At 41.6% G+C, this 24,535-nt stretch overlaps 1 protein-coding gene across 2 annotated transcripts in view; it reads right to left on the reverse strand.

The window, feature by feature from the left end:
* The window catches only part of LOC125459540 (transmembrane 7 superfamily member 3-like), a 31,230-nt gene that overhangs the window by 6,179 nt on the left and 516 nt on the right, over nt 1–24,535 (reverse strand). The window contains exons 2-10 of one of the 2 annotated variants that reach the window (XM_059652170.1): nt 16,547–16,701; nt 14,468–14,603; nt 11,914–11,937; nt 11,287–11,407; nt 9,363–9,534; nt 6,335–6,512; nt 3,431–3,523; nt 1,847–1,927; nt 388–540 (exon numbers count right to left, since the gene is read on the reverse strand). In XM_059652170.1, coding sequence (XP_059508153.1) covers nt 388–540; nt 1,847–1,927; nt 3,431–3,523; nt 6,335–6,512; nt 9,363–9,534; nt 11,287–11,407; nt 11,914–11,937; nt 14,468–14,603; nt 16,547–16,701 — 1,113 coding nt within the window. The remainder of the gene's footprint in view (nt 1–387; nt 541–1,846; nt 1,928–3,430; nt 3,524–6,334; nt 6,513–9,362; nt 9,535–11,286; nt 11,408–11,913; nt 11,938–14,467; nt 14,604–16,546; nt 16,702–24,535) is intronic. The other variant, XM_048546094.1, reaches the window with a different exon arrangement.

Consider the following 24,535-nt stretch of genomic DNA (forward strand, 5'->3'; position numbering starts at 1 on the left):
GTGACTACTACTAGGGTGGTTATGGGCATACAATTAATCGCCAAATCTATCTACCTATCTATACAGTAAGGTGCAAACTTACCAAAACAATAGAAATGTTCAGTATATTCATAAACCAAAATACAACAGGAAGGCTAAAAGTGGCAGCGAAAACACTACATGCTCATATCACCTTAGAAACCAGCTGGACCTCCTAGTCTTAGATCCTTTCAGTCATTGCAAAATAACAATTGGAAGCTAACTGGATACAGGAGGTAGGAGGGATGGAAAGAATAAATGAGATAGTGTACTGAGCCAAGTGTTTTGTTTCTCTAAATTGATATCACACAATTCAGAAATGGATTTCCACAAAAGCAACAGCTTTATAGATTTTTACCTTTGACTTACCAAGCGGAGTAAAGAAAATAATTGCCGCTACCAGAAATCCCAGCACCGTTCCCACGAATGTTACACATGATATGGGAACACCAAAAATGCCCCTAATCAGGGTCACTACCACACCACCTAGCAGTCCCGCTGCCACCGTAATTTGGAACCGCTCTAGAAAGAAAACAATAGAATAGCACGTCTTAAGGAGATCAAATTATGCCAAAAACTGGCAACAACCGCAAGGCCTGAAAGCATGCGCCTTTAGGACATCGCATTTTAAATACTGTGCACCATCAGCAGACGCGCTACTGTGCGCCAATGGTAGAGAATTCTCTCATTTCAGAAAGGACGGGAATTGAACTGGATTCTCTCGTTCTGATGGGATTCTCAACCTTTTTCTCTGTGAAGCTTCCAGCCTAGGACCAGCAGTGTGCATCATCTGTACGATGCACTGCAGCAACCCATCAAAGCTCCCTAGGCAGCAACTTCCCAACCCATGACCTCTACTACCCAGAAGGGCAAGGACAACAGATGCATGTTAACACCAGCACGCTCCCCTCAAAGCCACTCATCATCCTGTCACAGAACTAAGGCCCACTCGTTCAGGGTCAACATGTGGGATTTCTCTCTCTAACAGAATTGTGGGTGTAAATACATCAAATGATTGCAGTGGTTCAAACAGGCAGGTTACCACCATCTCAAGGAAAACAAATGCTCACTCTGTCAGCAACACTGATATTCAATACAGAATAAAAATTAAACCATTCACTAAGTTAAACATAGTAAACCCAGTGAGTGAGATAACAAAGTGTGGAGCTGGATGAACACAGCAGGCCGAGCAGCATCTAACAAGCACAAAAGCTGATGTTTCGGGCCTAGACCCTTCTCTAAGCCCGAAACGTCAGCTTTTGAGCTCCTTAGATGCTGCTTGGCCTGTTGTGTTCATCCAGCTCCACACTTTGTTATCTCAGATTCTCCAGCGTCTGCAGTTCCCATTAGCTCTCCCTCAAACCCAGTGAGTGACTTTAGGTTACAGCTAGATACATATTCTATGTGTTTCATCATAGTTGGTGCAGCTAGTCAACGGGATAATTTAACCTTTTTTGTTGTGAGGACACTGCTTCAGTGGTCAGGCCAAGCAACCACGGGATACCTTTAGGAACCTTGTGGTATGGTGCTGGTGTCCCTAACTTCATCTGCCATACCCTGTCCCATTGGCCTAGCTCCTCAAGATCACGAACTTAACAAGTTTGCATTCCCTTAACCAAATCAGCTAAACATGTTTTGCAACACATTCCCAAGTGAAAGAGAGGTTAAGCTTTTGTTGAGAAAACCAATACGTGATTGAGAACTCATCTTGAGGTGAGAAGACAAACCATGTAGCAACAATTCCAGCCATTCCATATTAAGTGCCGAGTTGAATAAATTGGAAACTCAAAGAATATTTGAAAAGCTGAATTTTCTATTCCATACTTACTGATGAAGTCAAGTGCAGTGAATCGCGATGCCAACACAAAGCTTATGAATCCAAAGACCAAAAATCCAAAGAAAAGAAATTCTATAAAAAGGGAGGAGTGGGGGGAAAAATAAAAGTACATTAGTCTGACTTAGAAATCAGCACTCACCTACCCATTAAGGATACCCATAATATCATAACACTGTAATCAAAAATGGTGAAGAGTGCAACAGCAACAGGACCAGGTCATGTGGAAACTAAATATTTATTAGCTGGCCCCATTTAATGGGGAAAATAAGAAAAGGAAAACAGAAGTAGTAGTGATGGAAAGATAATGGCACCCATTACAGAATCATAGAGTCATAATACATGGAAACAGACCCTTCATCCAGCAGACTAGCCTTTAGTTAGAATCATAGAATCCCTACAGTGAAAACTGGCCATTCAGCCCATTGACCGTCCAAAGAGCATCCAATCCAAACCCATCCCCCCCAACCCATCCCTGCATTTTCCATGTCTAATTCACCTAATCTGCACGTCCTTGGATAATATGGGAAAATTAGCATGGCTAATCTACTTAACCTTTGGGCTGTGGGCAGAAACCAGAGCACCCAGAAGAAACCCATGCAGACATGGGGAGAATGCACAAATTCCCCACATGCAGACATGCGAGGGCGGGGCGGAACTGAACTTGGCACCCTGATCCTATGAGGCAGCTATTCTAACACAGCCACCATACAGCCCTGTTGTGTAGTGTATATCTGTAATTTTCCTACCAATTATTATTCTATTCTACTCAAAAACAGAACCTCCAGACAGCACTTTTCTTTCTTAATCCCCAAAATCTCAGCATTTGGACTTTATTCTCTGCCAGAATCGAACAGTTTTGTTTTTCCATTCAATATAGAACTTCAGCATCACTTAAAAGCCAATTATTTAATCTTTCAGTCTTGTCCTCCTCAGAACAATTTGCATGAAATATTACTTGCCAACCAATCAGTTCGTGTCTCATCCAGTTGAAAGTTGATTTTCAGAGATAGTAGGAACTGCAGATGCTGGAGGATCTGAGATAACAAAGTGTAGAGCTGGATGAACACAGCAGGCCAAGCAGCAGAGGAGCAGGAAGGCAGAAGGATCTAGGCCCGAAATGTCAGCTTTCCTGCTCCTCTGATGCTGCTTGGCCTGCTGTGTTCATCCAGCTCTAGACCTTGTTATGTCAGTTGAAAGTCAACTTTCCTTTAACGTTTGTAGTTAATGTGAGTTGTCGAGTGCAACATGCACAGCTTTGACAAAATGTGATTTTTCTCGGTGCTCATGCAAACTGATGCATATCCTTATACCAGATGGCCAGTTCAGGGAGGCAGTTCACCATCACTTTAAGAGCAATTGAAGATTGGCAATAAATGCCAGAGAAGTCCACATCCCCTGAATTGCATTGGTTTTGAACAAAACCAATGCTGTTTGAGGAAGATGGTGCCAATCCACAATTAAAATTATCATTGGGAAGAAAGGAAGACTCCAGGAAGATGGCAGATAAACTTAATTATACCAAAATAGTACAATACAAAATCCATATGTAAAAGAGTAATTTTTTTTAGAAATTACCTGCTTCAAAGATTCTATGTCCAATCAAACAGAGTATTAAGCCATAGACTCCGAGTACTGTGCATAGAGCCTGCACATAGATGAAATTTCTATCTGCAAATTTAAACAAAAAGAAAATACTTCATTTGGGGTTGAACCTGTTAGTTCGTGATTAACTGAACATTTTCAGTGATGTCATATGAAAAGTAAAAAGTAATAAATATGAACAGGCTTGGTTTGACAGTCAAATAGCAAACTGACAGCCTGCTTAACTCCAGCTAGAAACAAAAACGTTTTTATTAACAATTTATATTTTACAATATTCCTCTCACACAATGAGACATCTCAAAACCATTATCACTCCTTGGTTTTTGTGTGGACAGCTACAATAATTCATTGGGGCTGAGGAGAAGCAGTTATATTTTCATAGGTGAAAATATTAGCTTGCAGAACAATGTGCTAAGTATTACAAGGCATGGACTATTGTTTTAAAAAAAACACCTTGGTAGAGCTTAGCAGTTAACTGTCAAATCTCAAAAACCACCAAGAACCTCGCCACAGTTTTAAAATGTTGTTCCCCTTTGCATCTGTATGCTCACAAGGTCTGGATGAGTGCAAGACAAAAGGCTTCGCCGAGAAGTGTCCTTGTCTACCCATATTAATGTTCATTCTGTCAGATGATTGCAAACAATTTTCATACAGCCAATAATATGATAAAGCCGTGCTACCAGATTTGACAACAGACAGCATTGCCACTGTTAATAATTCAGTTAGAGAAGCTGAGTTGGAGAAGCTAGTGGCAAAAGGGGAAGAATAAAGTTTAAAAGCTATGAGGCAGGTATGCATGCCCTGAGTTGGCTTGTGGGCACAGCGATCTGGAATTCAAAGTGATAGTTGAAATGTGTCACGAGTATACCAAAAATAAAGAGAGGCAGCCAGCAACAACTGGATGGAATTGTGGCCTTCCCTTCTCAGGAAGCTAGTAGTATGAATCAAGGAAGTACTGCAACAATTCACCAGTACGAGGGAAGTTATGAAACTGTGCATGCTTATGTTGTGATGGTTAAGACTGACCTGACTGCAGTGTACACTGTAATGAATGAATTCTAGGACAGGTAGGAAAACAAAACTGCTTTTTGGGTTGGTCATCTGGGATAAAACTATCAACAACTAATTCACAAAACATTTCTGCAAACAAAAGCGGTTGTAAAATTGTGGAATATCCGGGAAAATCAAAAGGTATAATTTATTGAATATTTAAACTCGGTTAAGATATTAAGAAACATGTAGACAGCTGGACATATAAATTTGTCATGACAAACAAAATCAACCCAGCTATGCGCCTTGCACTCTGTTTAAATATCATACAAACTTTGCACTGGTAAACAATTATGCAACGATCAATTGTTACACATTACTAAGCACTCAATGCTCTGGATTTTCCATTGGCGAAAAGTTATAACCACATGGGAGACAAAATGCAAGAACTACACAGGCCAGCCACCTTCTGGCAACAGCAGCTAATTTTTCGGCTTGCGGAGGTGGCCAAGTTTCTACTATTGTACTTCTGGAAACTGTTGAAGAATAAATTATTAACAAAGAGAAAAAAGAACAAAAAAAAAAAAAAAAAAGAGTCAGGCATACTAGAAACCTCCATCTGAACTTGGATGTCAAAGTACAAAAGCTGAGCAAGAGTGTTCATCCTTTGATATAATTTAACAGAATCTTAGCCGGCATGTTAGAGACCTGTAATTTCATTATAAAAGGCAGTCATTTAGTAAAAGTGCAGAATGTGTAATCCCACCTGATGTGAATCAAAATAAAAGATAAATTTTGAATGAATTAATTTGTACTTACACGGGCATCACAAACAAGCGTTTTGCTATAGCAACCTAAATATACTTTTACTATACTTGATCAGTGTCAAATGAGCTATATTTTATACCTGGACATGAAAAGGATTAGTTAAATGTCTCAGTTTCCAGTTTCAATCCAGGTTGCACCACAAAAGTAAAATGCAAAAGCAAATAACCATTCTGAAAATTACTACTTGCTGCAATTTTTAAAATATTACATTTTCATAGAATTCCTGCAGTGTGGAAACAGGCTATTTAGCCTAACAAATCCACAATGACCCTCGAAAGAGCTTCCCACCTAGGCCCATCCCTCCTACCCTTTCCCTGTAACCCTGCATTTCCCATGGCTGATACACCTAATCAACACATTCCCTACACCTTGGGCAATTAAGCATGGCCAATCCACCGAGCCTGTACATATTTGGACTGTGGGAGGAAACCCGCACAGGCACAGGGAGAATGTCTGTGTGGAGTTTGCACAGTCGCCCAAGGGTAGAATTGAACCTGGGTGCCCAGCACTGTGAGGCAGCAGTGCTAACCACTAAGCCACCATGCCTCTGTTTATACTTGGTTCCTCAGAGGTGGCTAAATGTTTATCAACTTCAACTAAATTATTTAAACCCAACTAATTTACCCCAAGATTTTGAACTTCAAACAAAGATTATAAAACTGAAATTCACATAACTCTAAGAATTGTAGTTAAGGTTATAGGTGATGTAGGGGGAGAGAGGAATGTGGATTAATCAGCCACAACCTTAAATGATCGGTACAACAGGCTCGACGGCCTGAGCAGTGAGCTCCCAACTTATACATTGAAAGACTATCCACGTAAAGTTGATTTTAGTATTTTCAAAGTTAGACAACAGCTGAATCCTGCAAATGTCAAAAGTAAAATGGTTTCCTCTCAGTCTCAATGTCATGCATCTACTTGATGAGCAGACATATTTCTAGCTAGCCACTAATTCAAACTCTCCCACTGATTCTGTTTTGTGTCCTCTCACAGTTCAGAAGCATATTTTACAAAATGGTCATACATGCAGGTTTACTTGCAACTATGATTTTTCTTTACCTGAATTCTCACAGAGGTATCCAGCAGAGGACAAAGTGCAGGCATACGTAGACACAGGGATATAAGATGCAGAGGTTTTCCAAACAGGGTCCCGGACAATGACATTGTATATCACTCCAGTGCCAACATAAGAGTTTCCATAAATTATTGTCTGCTCAAACGAATTTACTGTGGTGATCTGCAGTTGTCAGAGAAAGTGCATTGGGACTTGAAGTCTATCAATTGACTAAATTAACATACAAAGAGATCATTCTTCACCCCAACTCAAAAATGGAGGCTAGGTCTTTTTTTTAAAATTCAATTTAGAATGAGGGGGTGTTGCTAACAGCAGCAAGTGCCATGTATAAGCAGCAGTGGCTAAAGTAGGTAGTGTTTAACCAAGTTTATTTCATCCTACAAAACAAATACCAGGTGGTGAGAGAGTCATTGCAAGGATGAAAAAAGTATCTGCAGGCCCTCATCCAATTTTCAATGTTTCCATTCATTTTTCCCCTCAATTAAAATTCAACTTCTTGCCCAGTCGGGCAAATAAGAAATTAGTCACCTAATTCTTAGCCATCTCGCTCAAAAAAAAGAATTCTGTTCGTTGCTCTGCAATTCTTACTATCCAGATAATTATCTGGCTTATTTAAAGATTCAACTGAAACCCAACTACACATAGGCCAATCCCAAGTGCTGGTTGCATACCCATCCACCCCCAAAAACACTTTTCCATAATCCCCATTATTGTTTCTTTTGCCAATTGACATTAATTTGAGACTTCTGGCTCTTGATCTTCCAACCTTTAGAGTAGTCTAGTGGTATTTTCCTGGTGTTTAATCCCAGAAACCCAGGTAATGTTCAGGAGACCTGGGTTCAAACCCTGGCATAACAGCTGGTGGAATTTAATTCCACATTTTGTTTAAAAACATGAATTCAAGAGTCTAATGATGACCATGAAGCCATTGTCAATTGTTGGAAAACCCCAAAAGGTTCATTAATGGTCTCGAGGGAAGGAGCTACCATTCCTGCTTGGTCTGGACCACGAGTGTCTCCAAACTCACACCAGTGCTGTTGACTCTTAGGGATGGGCAATAAATGTTACCGAATATTTTTAAAAAATGGGAACATTCTGAGGCCTCATCTCCTCTGTCCACTGGTCTCATGATTTTGAGTATCTATTAAATCTCCTCTAAAATTTCCCACCTTCAAGGATAGCAGTCCTGGCTTTTTCAATCTACCATCTACCTGAAGTCCCTCAACCCTGGAACTACGCGCTTTAACTACTTCTGCTCTCTAAAACCCTCACATCCTTTCTCAAGTGGGATGCTGGAACTGGACACCATACTTCAGTTGAGGAAACTCTTATACAAAGTATAATTTTCTTATTGTAAAGGTACAGAATCCTACATGGGTTACAATTTTTTTTCAATCCTCCTGGCTGCTTCTAAATGATTTGTGCCTTTGTTCCTGCACAGTCCCCTAGTTATATTGTCTCTTCTTGTTCTTCCTACAGAAATAAATCACTTCACACCTGTCTCTATCAAAATTTCATTTGCCATTTATCCATCCATTCCCCCAATTCCTAAGTCTATCACTGTCCAAAATGCCCCCAAAGCTTGATGTCTGCAAATTTTGACATGACTTGGATTTGGGTGCACAAGCAATGAAGAAATAATCATCAAGAAAAACAGAGATCCAGTCGCAGGCTCCTAGGGAACACCTTCACAAACATGCTGTAAAATCACCACTGATCACTCCTGCCTATCACCCAGCCAATTTTGTATCCATCCTACTGCTTTCGTTTCAATGCCACAAGCTCTAACTTTGCTGACAAGCCTTGGCACTTTGTCAAATGCTTTACATCACATTAATTGCATTACCTCTTGCTCCTCAAAAACCTTTAATTTGAGGACAGATGGTGTCCAATTTAAAAAAAAAGCTTTCCTTGACTAAAGTACACTTTCCTGAGACCCCACCCTGAATTACACTATAATTTCTGAAAGCTTTCCCAGGTTAAAGTGGATTGGCCTGCCCATTCAGACAAACAAAGAGCTGTCGTAACACTTTTGAAGTTGGACAGGCGAGTTATCCTTGGTGTTGTGGCCATTATTTTAATCACATTTTTCAAAATACTCGTTCACAGGACATGAACGTCACTGACCAGGCCCGTATTTATTATCCATTTCTAATTGCCCAGAGGGCAGTTGAGAGTCAACTACATTGCTGTGGTCTGGAGACCACATAGGCCTGATCAGGTAAGGATGGCAGATTTCCTTCCCCCCAGGGAACCAAATGATTTATTCCCCCAATAATTTCATGGTCAATACTGGACTCATAGCCCCCAGATTTTTATTGAATTAAAATTCCACCATCAACCATAGCAGGATTTGAACCTGAGTCTCCAGACATTATCTGGTTTAACAGTCTAACAGTAATATCACTAGGCCATCACCTCCCTCAGAAACTGGCAAATACAGGAAAAATAGAGCTGCTAGTGGGAGTTTGCAGTTCACTATTTTGTGTCTCATACATTACAACAATGACTACATGTTAAAATTACTTTGGTATGACACATGGTCACGAAAACAGCTACACAAACACGCGCAGTTTTAAAAGGTTATCAATAAACAAGGAAATCCGCTCTAAGTACAAATAAATCCTACATTTTGTTCATTTCTGGCAAATGTGGGGCACAGTTTTGCCCAACTATACCCGGTCAGGAAAACAGCAGTTTTAATTACTGAAAGCAAATACCTTAAATTCATATAGCACCCTTCACACCACCTAAACGAGAAAAATGCTTTGAGATAAATATTAATCCTGAAGTGCATTCGCTTGACTTGTCAGCAGCTAATATGTATACAGCTAGATTCCACAAAAGTGGCTAGTTAATATAAATATTTGATCAAAATTAATCCACTATAAAGGGAAACATAAATTGAATATCTTTCCGGTTGCAAGTGACAAACACCTTATTTATCATGAGGGGTTTTCAAAAGCTTCAAATCTGAAGATTCATACCATCCTGTCTACAATGACTATTTACCTTTATTCCATTCTGTTCTATCTTTTGAACAGACGACATTTTCCTCATTCCTTCTGATAAACTTTCCATGCTGAGGTCAGTCTCCGGTAGAAAATACTGATAAATATCGTAGGTCAGTCTCCATCGTGTCGAAACATCTGTCTTCACATCACAAGCAGGAGGTAGCAACTGCCTTCAAGATTAAAGCAAACACTATGAACATCAAGTTAGCAGTATAAATTATCCATTCAAACAAATTCCTTGAATACTTCAGCCATTCTTCAAAGGAAATACTTAAAGCTCACTTTTTTTTCCCTCCTGCTGCTCAGAAAAACACTGGACCTCCATTTGTCGTGCTTTTCATTACAAATTTATAATCTAATATAATTATTGGTTTCATCACACATCATTTCCTTGAGTGAGTAGCCAATGTATCAATAACAGTAGAATACTGCAGGTGTTGGAAATTTGAAGCGAAGGGAATGTTGGAGAAACTCAGCAAGTAAAATCATTGAGCAGAACAGGGCTTTTGGCCCATTGAGTCTGCATTGACAAAATTTACTCTAAACTTACACTAGTCCCACTTTCCAGCTCTTGGACTGTAGCTTTGAATGTTGTGACATATCAAGTGCTCATCCAACTACGTTTTAAGGGTCATCTGGTTTCCTGTCTCAACTACCATCCCAGGCAGAACATTCCAGCTCCCAACCACCATCTAGGTGAAAACATGCCTCAAATCCTCTCTAAACCTCCTACCTTTTACCTTAAAATTATATCTGGCATTATTGACCCATCAAATAAGGGGAACAGCTATTTTCTAGTCGCCATTTCCGTGCCCCCTCAATCTTATACACCTCTATCAGGTGCCTCATCCAATGACCAACCCCCTCTCTCATCCCCACCTCCTTGACCTGTGTTTTCTCCCATCTATCCGCTCCTCCCACCTCACTGACCAACCCCCACTAGTGCCTACCTGCACCCACCTTTACCAAGCCACCTACTTTCCCCAGCCTCACCCCTCCTCTATTTATTTCAGAGCTATCATCCGTATCCCCCATTTCTGAAGAAGGATCCTGACCCAAAACACCAGATTTTCTACTCCTCTGATGCTGCCTAGCCTGCTGTGTTCCTCCAGCTCCACACTACTATCCCTCTCAGCCTTGCCTGCTCTAAAGGAAACAACTCAAGCTCATCCAGCCTCTCTCCATTGCAAGTATGGAGAGGAAACTGAGTTAACATTTCAATTCGAGGATTACTCTTCCCCAGCACAGCTGAAACATCTTCAGAACATTGAACAACTGGAACAGTTCTCTAGATTCGGTAATTCAAGACAGACTGGCTTAAATAAAATAACAATACATTGATCAAATCTCTAACACTGAAAAGGACAGGGGCAATGGTGGCATAGGAACACCATCAGCTCCAATTTATGCACTTTTTTTGACATTGTTCGGTTAAGATCCAGGCACTGAGAGAGTATCTTCCAACACAGGCTAAAACACTTAAGATAGTGATGCATCACCTTCCCTTCAATGGTAACAATGGATAGATAATAAATGCTGGCCTTTGTAGTTTTGCCTGTACGTGTGTGCAAGCTTTTGTTATATCAAGGAAATTGCAACAGTAGCACTAATGTCCAAGTGATAAAAAAAATCTTTCCAAAAAGCCTAGAGCATGAGAATAATTTAAAATCATGCAATTCAAAAAAAAAATACACATTTTAGGAATCAGATTTTAAACAGTTTTAAAGCATCTAAATAAATAAGTTACACAAGTTTGTAGCTAAGAAAAGATGACAATTTTAATTCATTTCAACTTGCAAAATAAATAGACAACCAGTCATATTAAAATGAAACAAAAAGCAAAAGCCTCTCCCAGCCAAGCCAGAGAACGCAAAAGTCAGACCACTTCCAGCTGTCAAAAAGTAATGCTACTGCTGACTTACCTCGGGGCACCCAAGTTAGCTGGTGCAAACATAACAGAAGTTTCATAACTGTTGTACACCAAGTGCAAATTTGGGTCATTTTCCAGGATAAATTCAGTGTTGCAGGCACCCGGTACGGGATCTGAGGGAAGGAGAGGAAAGATGATGAGTCAGCACCTTTGGTTTATGAATATTTGGTAAACATTGTTTCAAATTTATAATGCTCAAGAACTGTGGGGGAAATTCAACTGGGGCTGGGATGTAAAACAGTCAATAGCACATTTGCCAAGTGTTATACATCCCATAGAAATTTGTTTTCTAGTCAAGAATATATTAAGAGCTAATATACTGCCTATATTGTGTTTCAATGTTGAATCGTACCCCAAAATATTTCCAAAGTGTTTTCAGTTTACAAGTAACCCAGAATCCTATTTTATCTCTCTATGTACATATCAGCACTTCCATCTGAAACTGTAACATATAAAGGCTTTTTGATGTGCCAAAAATTCATACACATTTACAAGATGCTCGAGTTAAAGAGAAAGTTGAATTTTAAGGTGCATTAAAATGTGGCAAAACATCCCAAAGTACAAAGGGGGATTGGAGTAAGTGACTGAATGTATCCTTCAAGATGTCAGTTTAACGAACCTTTTAAAGGTGGTCTTGATGTAGCTTTGCAAAAGGATAAGAGCAGACAAAATACTGAAGGCTCACTTGCGAACAGTGAAGTGGAAAAAGTGTAGAACATTCAGCAATCCGAAAGGTACAGATTTGGATGTGATGCAGGAAAGGTAGAATGAAGAAAGGTCAATAAAAGAACATGAAAACGTTGGACAGTAATTCTGAGGTTCCTAAGTTGACTCCTGCTATTGAAAGGTAAGACAGACATTACAGTTCATCTTCATGAAAAATCAGTTGAATGCTAATAAAAAGTCAGTGAATATTAGGTTTCCACAGAGAATCTCAGAACCAGGATTCATACAATTAACTAACATGTGCAGCAACAGACCACCCATAAAAGTTATGACAAATGGAAAGGAAGGGGAGGGGGGGGGGGGGGGAGCAATAAAAAAATTTACATTCATGTCTATTAAAACGCATTTAAAACATACACTTTGCAAGTTGGGAGGTAAATTAAAAAAAGTCAACTTTTGATGGCCATACATTAAGCCAAAAAAGATTACCATTGTTGCAACCAGCTTTCTATTCCAGGTGAATTGATTAATTTTAATATATACAGTTTCTGTGTTTGGATTTGAACCTATTTATCCCACATGAGCCTAGGCCTGGATTATGCCACTTTCCCAACTGTGCCACACTAGTATACACAGTTCCTTTACATTTCCCAAAGTATTATGAGGTGCTTCACTGTAACATGACAAAAATGGCCACCGAACCCATATATTTATATATAAAATATATAAAACAGCTGACCAAAAGTTTGATCGAAGAAATTGATATTAAAAGAGCATATTTTAAAATGAGATAGGAAGCATCATGGAAATGCTTAGGAGTGGAATTCAGAGTTTAGAGTTTAGGAGCTGAAATCAAGTCATCTCTGGGAAAGGGAGGAAACTGGGGTGTACAAATTATGCAGAATGGGAAGAGTGCCTAGGCATGGGAGATGTGATAGAGATAAGAGATTGCAGGGCCACATGGATACGTGGTTAAAACTTTTAAGTTCAGGCAATACTAAACACGGAATCAATGTCGGTAGCGAGCGTGGAGTGAACATGACATGGTGCAAGTGAAGATATAGACAGCCGATCTGAATTAATAAATCAAAATTGTGGAGGTTGAAGGTCAGCCAGGAATGTAATGGAATGATTTCAATTTCAGGTAACAAAGTTTGATTTTTTTTCCCCCTTTATTCATTCACAGGGTGAGGGCATCGCTGACCAGGCAGTGTTTACTGCCCATCCGTAATTGCCCAGAGGGCAGTTCAAGAGTCAACCATGTTGTTGTGGGTCTGGAGTCACATGTAGGCCAATCCAGGTACAGATGGCAGTTTCCTTCCCTAAAAGGGCCTTAGTGAACCAGATGGGTTTTTCCAGCAATCAACAATGGATGGTCATCATTAGATTCTTAATTCCAGATATTTCTTGAATTCAAATTCCACCATCTGCCATGGTGGGATTTGAGTCTTGATCCCAAATGTGATTCTGGGTCTCTGGATTAACAGCCCAGTGCTAATACCACTAGGCCATCACCTCCCCACCACAAGGCCATCACCTCCTCTATCAGGCTATCAGCAGTAGGCTAGTCGAGACAGACTTAGAGGCAGGTCAAAGGACAGACGTGGAAATAAACAGGCTTGGTAAGGAAGATTACATGGGGTCCTAAGCTGAGGTCAGGGTTAAATAGTGATGGAGATATTATGAACATGTTAGTTCTGTCCAAATTGCCAAAAGAATTAAGCCTAGGGGCAGATATGGACACCAGCTCATGGAAGGCATTACTGAGCCAACAGGGTCTGTTGGCAATGAGTCAGCCATATATGAAAGTAGTACATGAGAAATCTTCACTTCTGTAGGCAGGCTATTAAAATGATAAAATTTGTTAAGGCAGGGCCATGCTTTGCTAGGTGACTTGTATCTGCTATCTGGCCAATGTTCCCTTTAATACTTAGTTGCTACGTTTATATGATTTTTTTTTTGTTCAAAGCATAGCACAATCCCCTTGAGTAGATCTTGCACAGCCTTGTGTTCACATTCCCAGAATACGGTCTGCGTGGTACCAGCTCAGGACACAGGGAGAATATTGTCCAAGAGCCCACTTAAACATTGTTGAGCACTAAAGAGCCACTCTGCTACTGTTTGCCAGGTCAGAAAGGGGAGGAAATGAAATGGCTTCACCACAAGCCAACTGGTAACTCAAAGCTTAAGGAAACCACATGCAAGGTCTCAAACCGGTCTTCAGCTGGCCAAACCACCACCGGCCCCATCTTTGAATGCTTGCTACCACTTCTGCAAACGTGAATAAGGAATTATGAATGGTATTTCTCCTTTTAAATTTCTTACTTGATATGTTGCCCAGTTTTAAATTTGTGCAATTGCACGTTTAGAAAATGCTGCTGTAAGCAGTTTTACACGTGAGGGCACTGTTTTTATTGTTACACAGGAGACACCCACATGATAAATTCAACAGTCTTGGTCTACAGTTTACTACGTTGAAGGCAAGACTGCTCTACCAGCTCATGTACCGAGAGCATTGTAGGACAGGGCAAACAGTACTGCTGTCACTGGCTCTCCTCCAGCTCGAATGTAGAATGTTGCCGGGTTTAACATCAGCACAACGCCAGCACTAGAACTCGTATACGATGCATCTGCAGGAAAGTGCTAAGACAAAGGAAACAGGAAGTGAGTCAACTCCCTTAAAGTGCATCACTGACGTAGAAATTGCACGTCTGCCTTAACTGCTATTAAAAGCTACAGAGAAACAGGATTTGCAGCTAAATTAAATACCTTTACGTAAATTTAAAATAGTCTTACATTTGGATAACAAAGAAAGACCACCATAATAAAAATTATAATGAAAGCAAGATAATGTGGATACTGGAAATCTGAAACCAAAAACAATGCTAGAGAAACTCAGGAGGTCTGGCAGTATCTGTAGAGAGAAATAAAATTAATACTGGGTCTGGTATGATTTCTTCTGAGGACAAGTTATTGGGTTCAAAACGTAAACTGTTTCTCTCTCCACACATGCTACCAGGCTTGCTCAGATTCTCCAATGTTCTCTGTACAAATTAGAATGCATTGGTTGGTAGGTTTAATTCAATTGCCACACGAACACATTGAAACATCTGCCTTTCACAGTGCAGACTGAAATCCAAGCTTATCAAATTGATGCAGACTGACTGGTTAAATTCCACTTATATTTTAGCTTCTTTGTAACATTTGTAGAGTGTTTTTTTTCCTCTCCACCCTCAATTGGAAATAGATTGCTGTTCATTCAGTGTCATTAGGTCAAAAATCTGGAATTCCCTTCTGAATGGCATCATGAATCAACCAACAGAACATGAACCGCAGTCGTTCAAGACGGCAGCTCATCACCTTCTCAAGGACAACTTGCCAAACTGGTAACCGTGTATTAAACCACAGTGCCATGGAGACCAGTTGGCATAAAACTTTTGGTAAAATTAAAAAAAACTACGTATGGCTGAACCAATGGGATCTCAGGAGCACAAAAGCTGACGTTTCGGGTCGAGACCCTTCATCAGAGAGCGGGTCTAGGCCCGAAACATCAGCTTTTGTGCTCCTGAGATGCTGCTTGGCCTGCTGTGTTCATCCAGCTTCACACTTTGTTATCTCGGATTCTCCAGCATCTGCAGTTCCCATTATCTCTGCAACTGAACCAATTACTGGTTCTTCAAACTGAAATGGTCAAAAGATTATTTAAGTGAAATGAAATGGAGATCACCAGCAAAACAGACTTTAAAAACTGATGGTGAGCAGTGACATAATGGTAATGTTACTGGACCTGTCATCCAGAACCCAGGCCTGGGGATATGGGTTAGAATCTCACAACGGCATTTGGTGAAATTTGACTTCAATTTAAAAACAAAATCTGGAATGAATAGCCATCCTAATGGTGACCGTGTAACCACTGTCATTTTTTTAAAAAATCCAATCGGGTTCACTAATCAGTTAATGGGAAAAGTCTGCTGTCCTCACCTGCTCTGGCCTACATGTGAATCAAATCCACAGCAATGTGGTTGACTCTGGGCAATGAGGGAGTGGCAACAAAGACTGGCCAAGCCAGCAACACCAACATCCCATGAACAATTTCTTCTTTTTTTAAAAAAAGTGTGTTTCATATTATTTCCCAATGTTCCACCGTAGAATCCGAACAGCATTGCAGAAGTTGTGTTTCAATATTGCTCTTAAAGAGGCCAAAAGTATATAAATAAATATTAGATTTTTTTTTCTTTCATGCACTTTCCACCTGATCAACAGTTAAACATATCAGAGGACCAAAAACAAGAACAGATCAAGAGATAACAAAGTGTGGGGCTGGATGAACGCAGCAGGCCAAGCAGCATCTTAGGAGCACAAAAGCTGATGTTTTGGGCCTAGATCCTTCATCGGATTTTCAAGGTCTAGGGTCTAGGCCCAAAACATCAGCCTTTGTGCTCCTAAGATGCTGCTTGGCCTGCTGCGTTCATCCAGCCCCACACTTTGTTATCTCGGATTCTCCAGCATCTGCAGTTCCCATTATCTCAAGAACAGATCTATTTTAGTTCGTCTAATCCTTTCCCTTAGAAGAAATGTTTCCTTACCTTAGAGAGTGATACTGTCACATTCTGCACGTGAGTGTATACTTGAGCAACCACAAAGGTAGTCTGGTTACTAATGTTTGTAACCACAATGCATTTACATTCATTAGGCCCCAAAACAACTGAAACAGGCTCCAAAAGAGGAACTTTAACATGACCTGTCACAAGAAAGAATCAAAACCGAAAATTACATCACTTCTAAATCTTCAGTTACAATTTTTCTTAAAGATATACTTCAACAATAAGCAACTTTAATACGATTTGGTTGTATAAAGAAATGATAAAGTATTATGCCATATTGTCAGCATGAAGTACAAATGCAAACTTAAAACACGTCTGCAAGAAGTGCACCCAACTCTTGCTCCTCCAAGACCGCGTTAGGGAACTGGAGCGGGAGCTGGATGAACTTCGGATCATTCAGGAGGCAGAGTCAGTGATACACAAGAGTTTCAGGCAAGTAGTACCTCCTAAGCGTGAAGAAAGCTGTGTAACTGTTAGAAGGAGGAACAAGCAGTCAGTGGAGGGATCCCCTGTGGTCGTTCCCCTGAAAAACAAGTAGACCATTTTGGATACTGTTGTGGGGGGGGGGGGGGGGGGGGGGGGAAGAGACTTACCAGGGGCATGCAGTAGGGTGCAGATCTCTGGCACAGAGTCTGTCTCTCTTGCACAGAAGGGAAGGGGGGGATAGGAAGAGAGTGATAGTCATTGGGGACTCAATAGTTAGAGGGACTGATAGAAGGTTTGCCGGGAACGAAAGAGACTCACGATTGGTGTGTTGCCTCCCAGGTGCCAGGGTCCGTGATGTCTCGGATCGTGTCTTTGGGGTCCTGAGGGGAGAGGGTGACCAGCCCCAAGTCGTGGTCCACGTAGGCACCAACGACATAGGTGGAAAGAAGGATAGGGATGTCAGGCAGGATTTCAGGGAGCTAGGGTGGAAGTTGAGAGCTAGAACAAACAGTGGTCATCTCTGGTTTGTTACCCATGCCACGTGATAGCGAGGCAAAGAACAGGGAGAGATTTCAGCTGAACACGTGGCTGCAGAGACGGTGCAGGAGGGAGAGCTTCAGGTCCATGGACAATTGGGGCTCATTCTGGGGAAGGTGGGACATCTACAAACAGGACGGTCTCCACTTGAACCAGAGGGGCACTAATATCCTGGGTGGCAAATTCGCTAGTGCTATTCGGGTGGATTTAAACTAGCTTAGAAGGGGGATGGGAAACTGAGGTGTAGTCCTAGTACACAGGAGGAGGAGAGTAGGGAGAACATGTTCAAAACCTCACTGTCACAGGAGTGTGCTGGCAGACAGCAAGCTGGATTGAAGTGTGTCTACTTTAATGCCAGGAGTATCCAGAATAAGGTAGGTGAGCTTGCAGCTTGGATAGGTACCTGGGACTTCGATGTTGTGGCAATTTTGGAGACATGGATAGAGCAGGGTCAGGAATGGACGTTGCAGGTTCCAGGGTTTAGATCTTTCATTAAGGTCTGGGAAGGTGGTAAAAGAGGGGGAGGTGTGGCTTTGTTGGTCAAGGACAGTATAATGGCGGCTGAAAGAACCTTTGAGGACTCGTCTACTGAGGCGGTATGGGCTGAGGTTGCCGAGGAAGGTTTGTCGACTGAGTCAGTATGGGTGGAAGTTAGGAACAGCAAGGGAGCAGTCACCTCACTGGGGGTTTTCTACAGATCCCCAAATAGCAGTAGGGAGATCGAAGAACTCATTGGCTGGCAGATTGTTGAAAAGTGCAAAAACGTAGCAGGGTTGTTGTTATGGATGATTTCAACTTTCCCAATGTAGATTGGAACCTCCTAAGTGCAGATGGTTTGGATGGAGCTGTTTTTGTCAGGTGTGTTCAGGAGGGTTTCCTTACTCAGTATGTGCACAGGCCGACGAGGGGGGAGGCCATTTTGGATTTGATGCTCAGCAATGAGTCAGGACAGGTGTCAGATCTCGTGGTGGGAGAACACTTTGGTGACAGTGACCACAACAGCCTGACATTTACCATAGCCATGGAAAGGGAAAGGAGCAGTTGCCAGGGGAAGATATTTAACTGGGGTAAAGAAAACTATGATGCTATCAGACAGGAGTTGCGAAGTACACATTGGGAGCAATTGTTACACAGAAAGGGCACAGCAGACATGCGGAGGCTGTTTAAGGAGCAGTTGTTGCGAGTGATGTATAAATTTGTTCCTTTGAGACAGGTAAGAAGGGTTAAGATTAAGAAGCCTTGGAAGACAGGTACAGAGGTGCTTCTTGTCAAAAAGAAAAAGGCAGCGTACGTAAGGTGGAGGAAGTAAGGGTCTAGCACAGCTTTAGAGGATTACAGGCTTGCTCGGAAGGAGCTCAAAAGTGGGCTGAGGGGGCACGATAAAGGCTTGGGAGGAAGGATTAGGGAGAACCCGAAGGCATTTTACTCATATGTGAGGAATAAGAGAATGATCAGGAAGAAGGTAGGGCCGGTCAGGGATAGCATAGGGAACTTGTGTGTGGAGTCTGAGCAGATAGGGAAGCCCTAAATGAGTTTTTTGCTTCAGTTTTCACTAAGGAAAGGGACCTTGTTGTGAACGAGAACTTTGAGGATCAGGAAAACAGGCTTGAACAGATCAAGACTGAGCAAGTTGACGTGCTGGAAATTTTGGCAAACATTAAGATTGATAAGTCCCCAGGGCCAGATCAGATTTATCCTAGGTTGCTCCGGGAAGCGAGAAAGGAGGTTGCTAATCCGCTGGTGAAGATCTTTGCTTCCTCACTCTCCACGGGAGTCATACCGAAAGATTGGAGGGAGGCAAATGCTGTTCCTCTTTTCAAGAAAGGGAATAGGGAAATCCCTGGAAATTACAGACCAGTCAGTCTTACATCTGTGGTCAGCAAGGTTTTGGAAAGAATTCTGAGGGATAGGATTTATGACTATTTGTAAAAGCCTAGCGTGATTAAAGGGAGTCGGCATGGCTTTGAGAGGGGCAGGTCATGCCTTACAAATCTTATTGAGTTCTTTGAAGAAGTCACGAGACAGGTTGACGAGGGTCGAGCAGTGGATGTGGTGTACATGGACTTCAGCAAGGCATTTGATAAGGTTCCCCACAACAGGCTCATTCATAAAGTCAGTAGGTATGGGATACAGGGTGATTTGGCTGTCTGGATTCAGAATTGCTTGGCTGACAGGAGGCAGAGAGTGGTTGTAGATGGTAAGTATTCTGCCTGGAGGTCAGTGCTGAGTGGTGTCCCACAGGGCTCTGTTCTTGGGTCTCTGCTCTTTGTAATTTTTATAAATGACTTGGATGAGGAGGTTGAGGGGTAAGTTAGTATGTTTGCTGATGACACAAAGGTTGGAGGTGCCGTTGATAGTATCAAGGGCTATTGCAGGCTTCAGCGAGACATTGACAGAATGCAGAGCTGGGCTGAGAAATGGCAGATGGAGTTCAACCTGGATAAATGTGAAGTGATGCATTTTGGAAGGTCGGACTTAAATGCTGAATATAGGATTAAAGGCAGGATTCTCGGAAGTGTGGAGGAACAACTGGATCTTGGTGTTCAAGTGCATAGCTCCCTCAAAGTTGCCACCCAGGTGGATAAGGTTGTTAAGAAAGCATATGGTGTTTTGGCTTTCATTAACAGGGGGATCGAGTTTAAGAGCCGCGAGGTTATGCTGCAACTGTACAAAACCCTGGTGAGGCCACACTTGGAATATTGTGTCCAATTCTGGTCGCCCTATTATAGGAAAGATGTGGAGGCTTTGGAGAGGGTGCAAAGGAGGTTTACCAGGATGCTGCCTGGACTGGAGGGCTTGTCTTACGGGGAGAGGTTGACTGAGCTCAGACTTTTCTCACTGGAGAGAAGGAGGAAGACAGGTGATCTGATCGAGGTGTACAAGGTAGTGAGAGGCATGGATAGAGTCGATAGCCAGAGACTTTTCCCCAGGGCAGGATTGACTGCCACGAGGGGTCATAGTTTTAAGGCGTTAGGAGGAAGGTACAGAGGAGATGTCAGAGGGAGGTTCTTCACCCAGAGAGTTTTGAGCGCATGGAATAGTTTCCCAGTGGTAGTCATGGAAGCAGAGTCATTAGTGACATTTAAGCGACTGCTGGGCATGCACATGGACAGCAGTGAATTGAGGGGAATGTAGGTTAGGTTATTTTATTTTTGGATTAGGGTTAATCCATGGCACAACATCGTGGGCTGAAAGGCCTGTACTGTGCTGTACTTTTCCATGTTCTATGTTCACTTTATACACTTGGCTATGAAAATGCTGAAAAAAAAGTTATTTCTGCCATACAACAGCTGAATGCAGCAAATATGATCGATTAACACAGGATAAACCTATCACGAAAACTCACTTTCACTTATATACTAAATCAGTCTCAAAGTAAAGACATGTTGAGTGAGATGGGATGGGGGGGGAATAGCTAACAGCAAATTTTGCCCAACAGATTAGATTAAGATTAAAAATAGACTGACAATTCTACTTTCATTTGATTATAATTGTGGGGGGTTAGGAATTATTACTGATGCTTTTCATCATGTGACAGGTGACTTTAGTCTTACAAAATAAAATCAAAGATTGCTTAACATGGTGAATTACAGACACAAAAATCACAAGTGATAACAAGAAGGTACTTTGTGTCACATTGTGATTACGACATTACTGATCTTAAAACTGTACCTCAAGAGAAGCTCTGTAAAGCAAGTACTTCAATATGATCTTGCATAATAATGGAAGTTTACACAGGAATCAAATTCATAGCTCAAACCATGTAAACAGAAATTGATCCAAATAAAAGTTTTTTTAAATTCTTTCATCGGATGTGGACATTGCCAGCAAAACGGCCATGTGTTACCCATTGCTATTGTCCTTGAACTAAGTTGCTTGTGAAGGCCACTTTAGAGGGCGGTTAAGAGCCAACAACATTAGAGAGTCTGGTGTCACATGCAGTTCAGACCAGGTAAGGACAGTCAATTTCCTTTCTTGAAGGACACAAATGAGCCAAATGGGCTTCTACAACAATTGAAGGCAGTTCCGTGATCATCAGCACGAACGATAAATTCAAATAATAAATCTGGAATTGAAAGTTATGTCATCTCAACAAAAATGGGCAAAAAGCTTGGCATTTTCATTATGATGGGTTCACTAATAACACTAGCAAAGACAAAAGACTGTGGTATGGAAAACCACTTTGTAGCACAGTCTCAGATAACATCTTAGTACAGCCCACTAGACAACCCGAAGATAGGGTGCAGTAGTGAGAAGTGACTGCAGAGGATTCTGGAAGAAATTGGCTCACTCACCGCAACTGAGAAGGGGACCCAGCATCAAAGAACAGAGAAGTGTCAAACATAACTGCAGTGTTTCCCTCTCTCCCATCTCCTTGACCCAAAAAGATAGGCGGTTAGAAATTTTGCTTGGACTAAGAAACAGCAGAACCTCAGCAGTGAGGTCAAAGTGTGGGCTTTGCTGAAGAGGGCGAGGAGCATTAAACTAAGGCAACATAAGGTCTTTAATTTTCTTTTAACCCAGTAGTTACTGCAGGAGTAGCAATGGCAGTCAGTGCAGTGGTATAGCCCTCCTGTGAGATGTTGGAGATCAAGGAGAAGTTAATGTCCTTGATAACTATCTGCAGGAAATGTGTCCAACTGCAGCTCCTCAGACCTGATGAGACGGCTGGAGCGGCAGTCGGACTCACAGAGGAGCATACAGGAGGCAGAAAGCTTCACAGATAGGAGGTTCAGGGATATGGTAACACCAAAAATTCAGCCTGATGGATGGGTGGCTGTCAAGAATGGTGGACAAGCAGTCTAGGAGGCCCCTGTGGCTACTCCCTTCTAATACAGATACATTTTGGATATAAAAATCAGGAAAAGCTACAATTACAGCCAGATCAGCAGCTCTGTGACTGGTGTTGGTGTACACCAAGGAAGGTGGAAGTGTAGGGGAACTCCACAGTCAGGGGCAGAGATTGGCATTTCTGTGGCTGCAAGCAAGACTCCAGGATGAGGGTATTGCCTCCTGGAGCCAAGGTTGAGGATGTCATTGACCAGGCCCAAGATAGTTTTAAATGGATGGGTAAGCAGCCAGAGGTCATAATCCATATTAGTAACAACATAAACAGGAAGGGAGATGAGATCCTGCAATGGGGATTTAGGGAATTAAGTACAAAAGGAACCTCTGGGGTTCTAACTTCAGGATTTCTTACTGTACCTTGTGCAATGACCAAAAGTAAACAGCCCAGAAATACTATGATGATACAACTGAAGGCTTGACTTAAGAGCTAGTGTAGGAGGGAGGTCTTCAGATATATGGGTCACTGGGATCTCTTTCAGGGCAGGAGGGATCTATAAGAGAAGGATGGGTTGCACCTAAACTGGAAGCGCACAATATCCTAGCAGGGAGGTTTGCTGGTGGCACCTGGGAGGGTTTAAACTAGTGAGACAAGGATCACAGGAACCAGAGCAGTAGATTAGCACGTGGAATGATTGAGGAGAAGGTCAAGGTTAAGTCTAATAGAAAGAACAGGCAGGGCCAAGTTACTGAACACTGCAGCATTAGGCGGTGTGAAGTATGTTTATTTTAATGCCATGAAGGTAACAGTTAAGGCAGGTAAGCGTAGAGCCAGGATAAGTATATGGAACTGTGACATTTTTAGCCATTACAGAAATTGGTTGAGAGAAGGGAGGGTCTGAGAGCTCAACATTCCAGGATTTAGATATTTTAGGCATGAGAGAGCGCAGTGTAAAGAAGTGGGTGAGTTACATGACTGATTAAATAGAATGTCACAGCTGTACTGGGAGAGGATATCTTGGAGGGTTCATCCAGCAAGGCCATCCAGGCAGAAGCAAGGAATGAAAAAAAGTGTAATCACTATGATAGGATTATACTATAGGCCCCTCAATAACTTGGAGAAGTGAAGTAGGAACAGATATGTGGGTAGATCATGGAAAAGGTTGTTGTTATGGATGATTTGAGCTTTCCCAATATTGATGGGACCCCTTTCGTGCCAGCAGCTTCAATTGGGTAGAATTTATAAGGTGCATCCAGGATGGTTTCTTGAAACAATGTATAGACAGTACAACAAGAGAAGGGGCCATATTAGGCCTTGTACTGGGGAATGAGCCTGGCCTGGTGATCAAAGTTTCAGTGAGGGAGCATTTTGGGAATAGTGATCTTAATTTCCAAAGTTTTTGAGATAGTTATGGATAAAGATAAAACTGGTCCATGGATAAAAGTGCTAAATTGGGGGGAAAGATAAAAATACAAAAGTATTAGGCTAGAACTGGAGAATTAACACTGGGGACAGCAGTTTGATGGTAAATTCACATCTGACGTGTGTGAGTCTTTTAAAAGCCAGTTGATTAGAATTCAGGACCAATACATGTTTCTGTGAGGATGAAAAAGGTAAAGACAGCAAGATTCTGGAATGTGGGAAGGCAAGATACATTGAAAGTTTAGTCAAAAAACTAAAAGAAGGAATACATAAGGTGTAGGAAACTGAAATCAAACCATGCCCTTGAGAAATATAAAGGAAGCAGGAAAGAACTTAAAGAATTAGGAAGACATGAAGGGGTCACAAAATGGGGGAGGGGGAATAGGAATAGGAATAGTTGGGGGGGGGGTGCAGGCAAGGGCAAGGTGGGCATAAAGCAATTTTTATGCAAAAAAGTCATGTCAGCACAAAGCAAAACAAAATCACATCTACCATAAAACTTTCTGAACATTTTGCACCAGCCTTTGCCAATTTCTGCACTGCATGGGCATGTCTGAAATGAACTCAGCAGGCATTCCACCTTCACTTTTCTATTGGTGAGCCATCGTTCTGAACGCACAAACCCCCCCTTCTGAAATACTTACAAAGCACACTGGGGCATTGTGAAGCTCACGATGTAAACTTAAGTTCATCCCAAATACAAAATAAATCACTAACATTTACACTGTCAAAAGAAAACACTGAACAAAGACACCGCGTTCAGTTGAGATAGTGGAAGTAAACGCTACAAACTGCAAACA

The sequence above is a fragment of the Stegostoma tigrinum genome, chromosome 17 (genome assembly GCF_030684315.1).
Source record: "Stegostoma tigrinum isolate sSteTig4 chromosome 17, sSteTig4.hap1, whole genome shotgun sequence".
NCBI classification, from domain to species: Eukaryota; Metazoa; Chordata; class Chondrichthyes; order Orectolobiformes; family Stegostomatidae; genus Stegostoma; species Stegostoma tigrinum.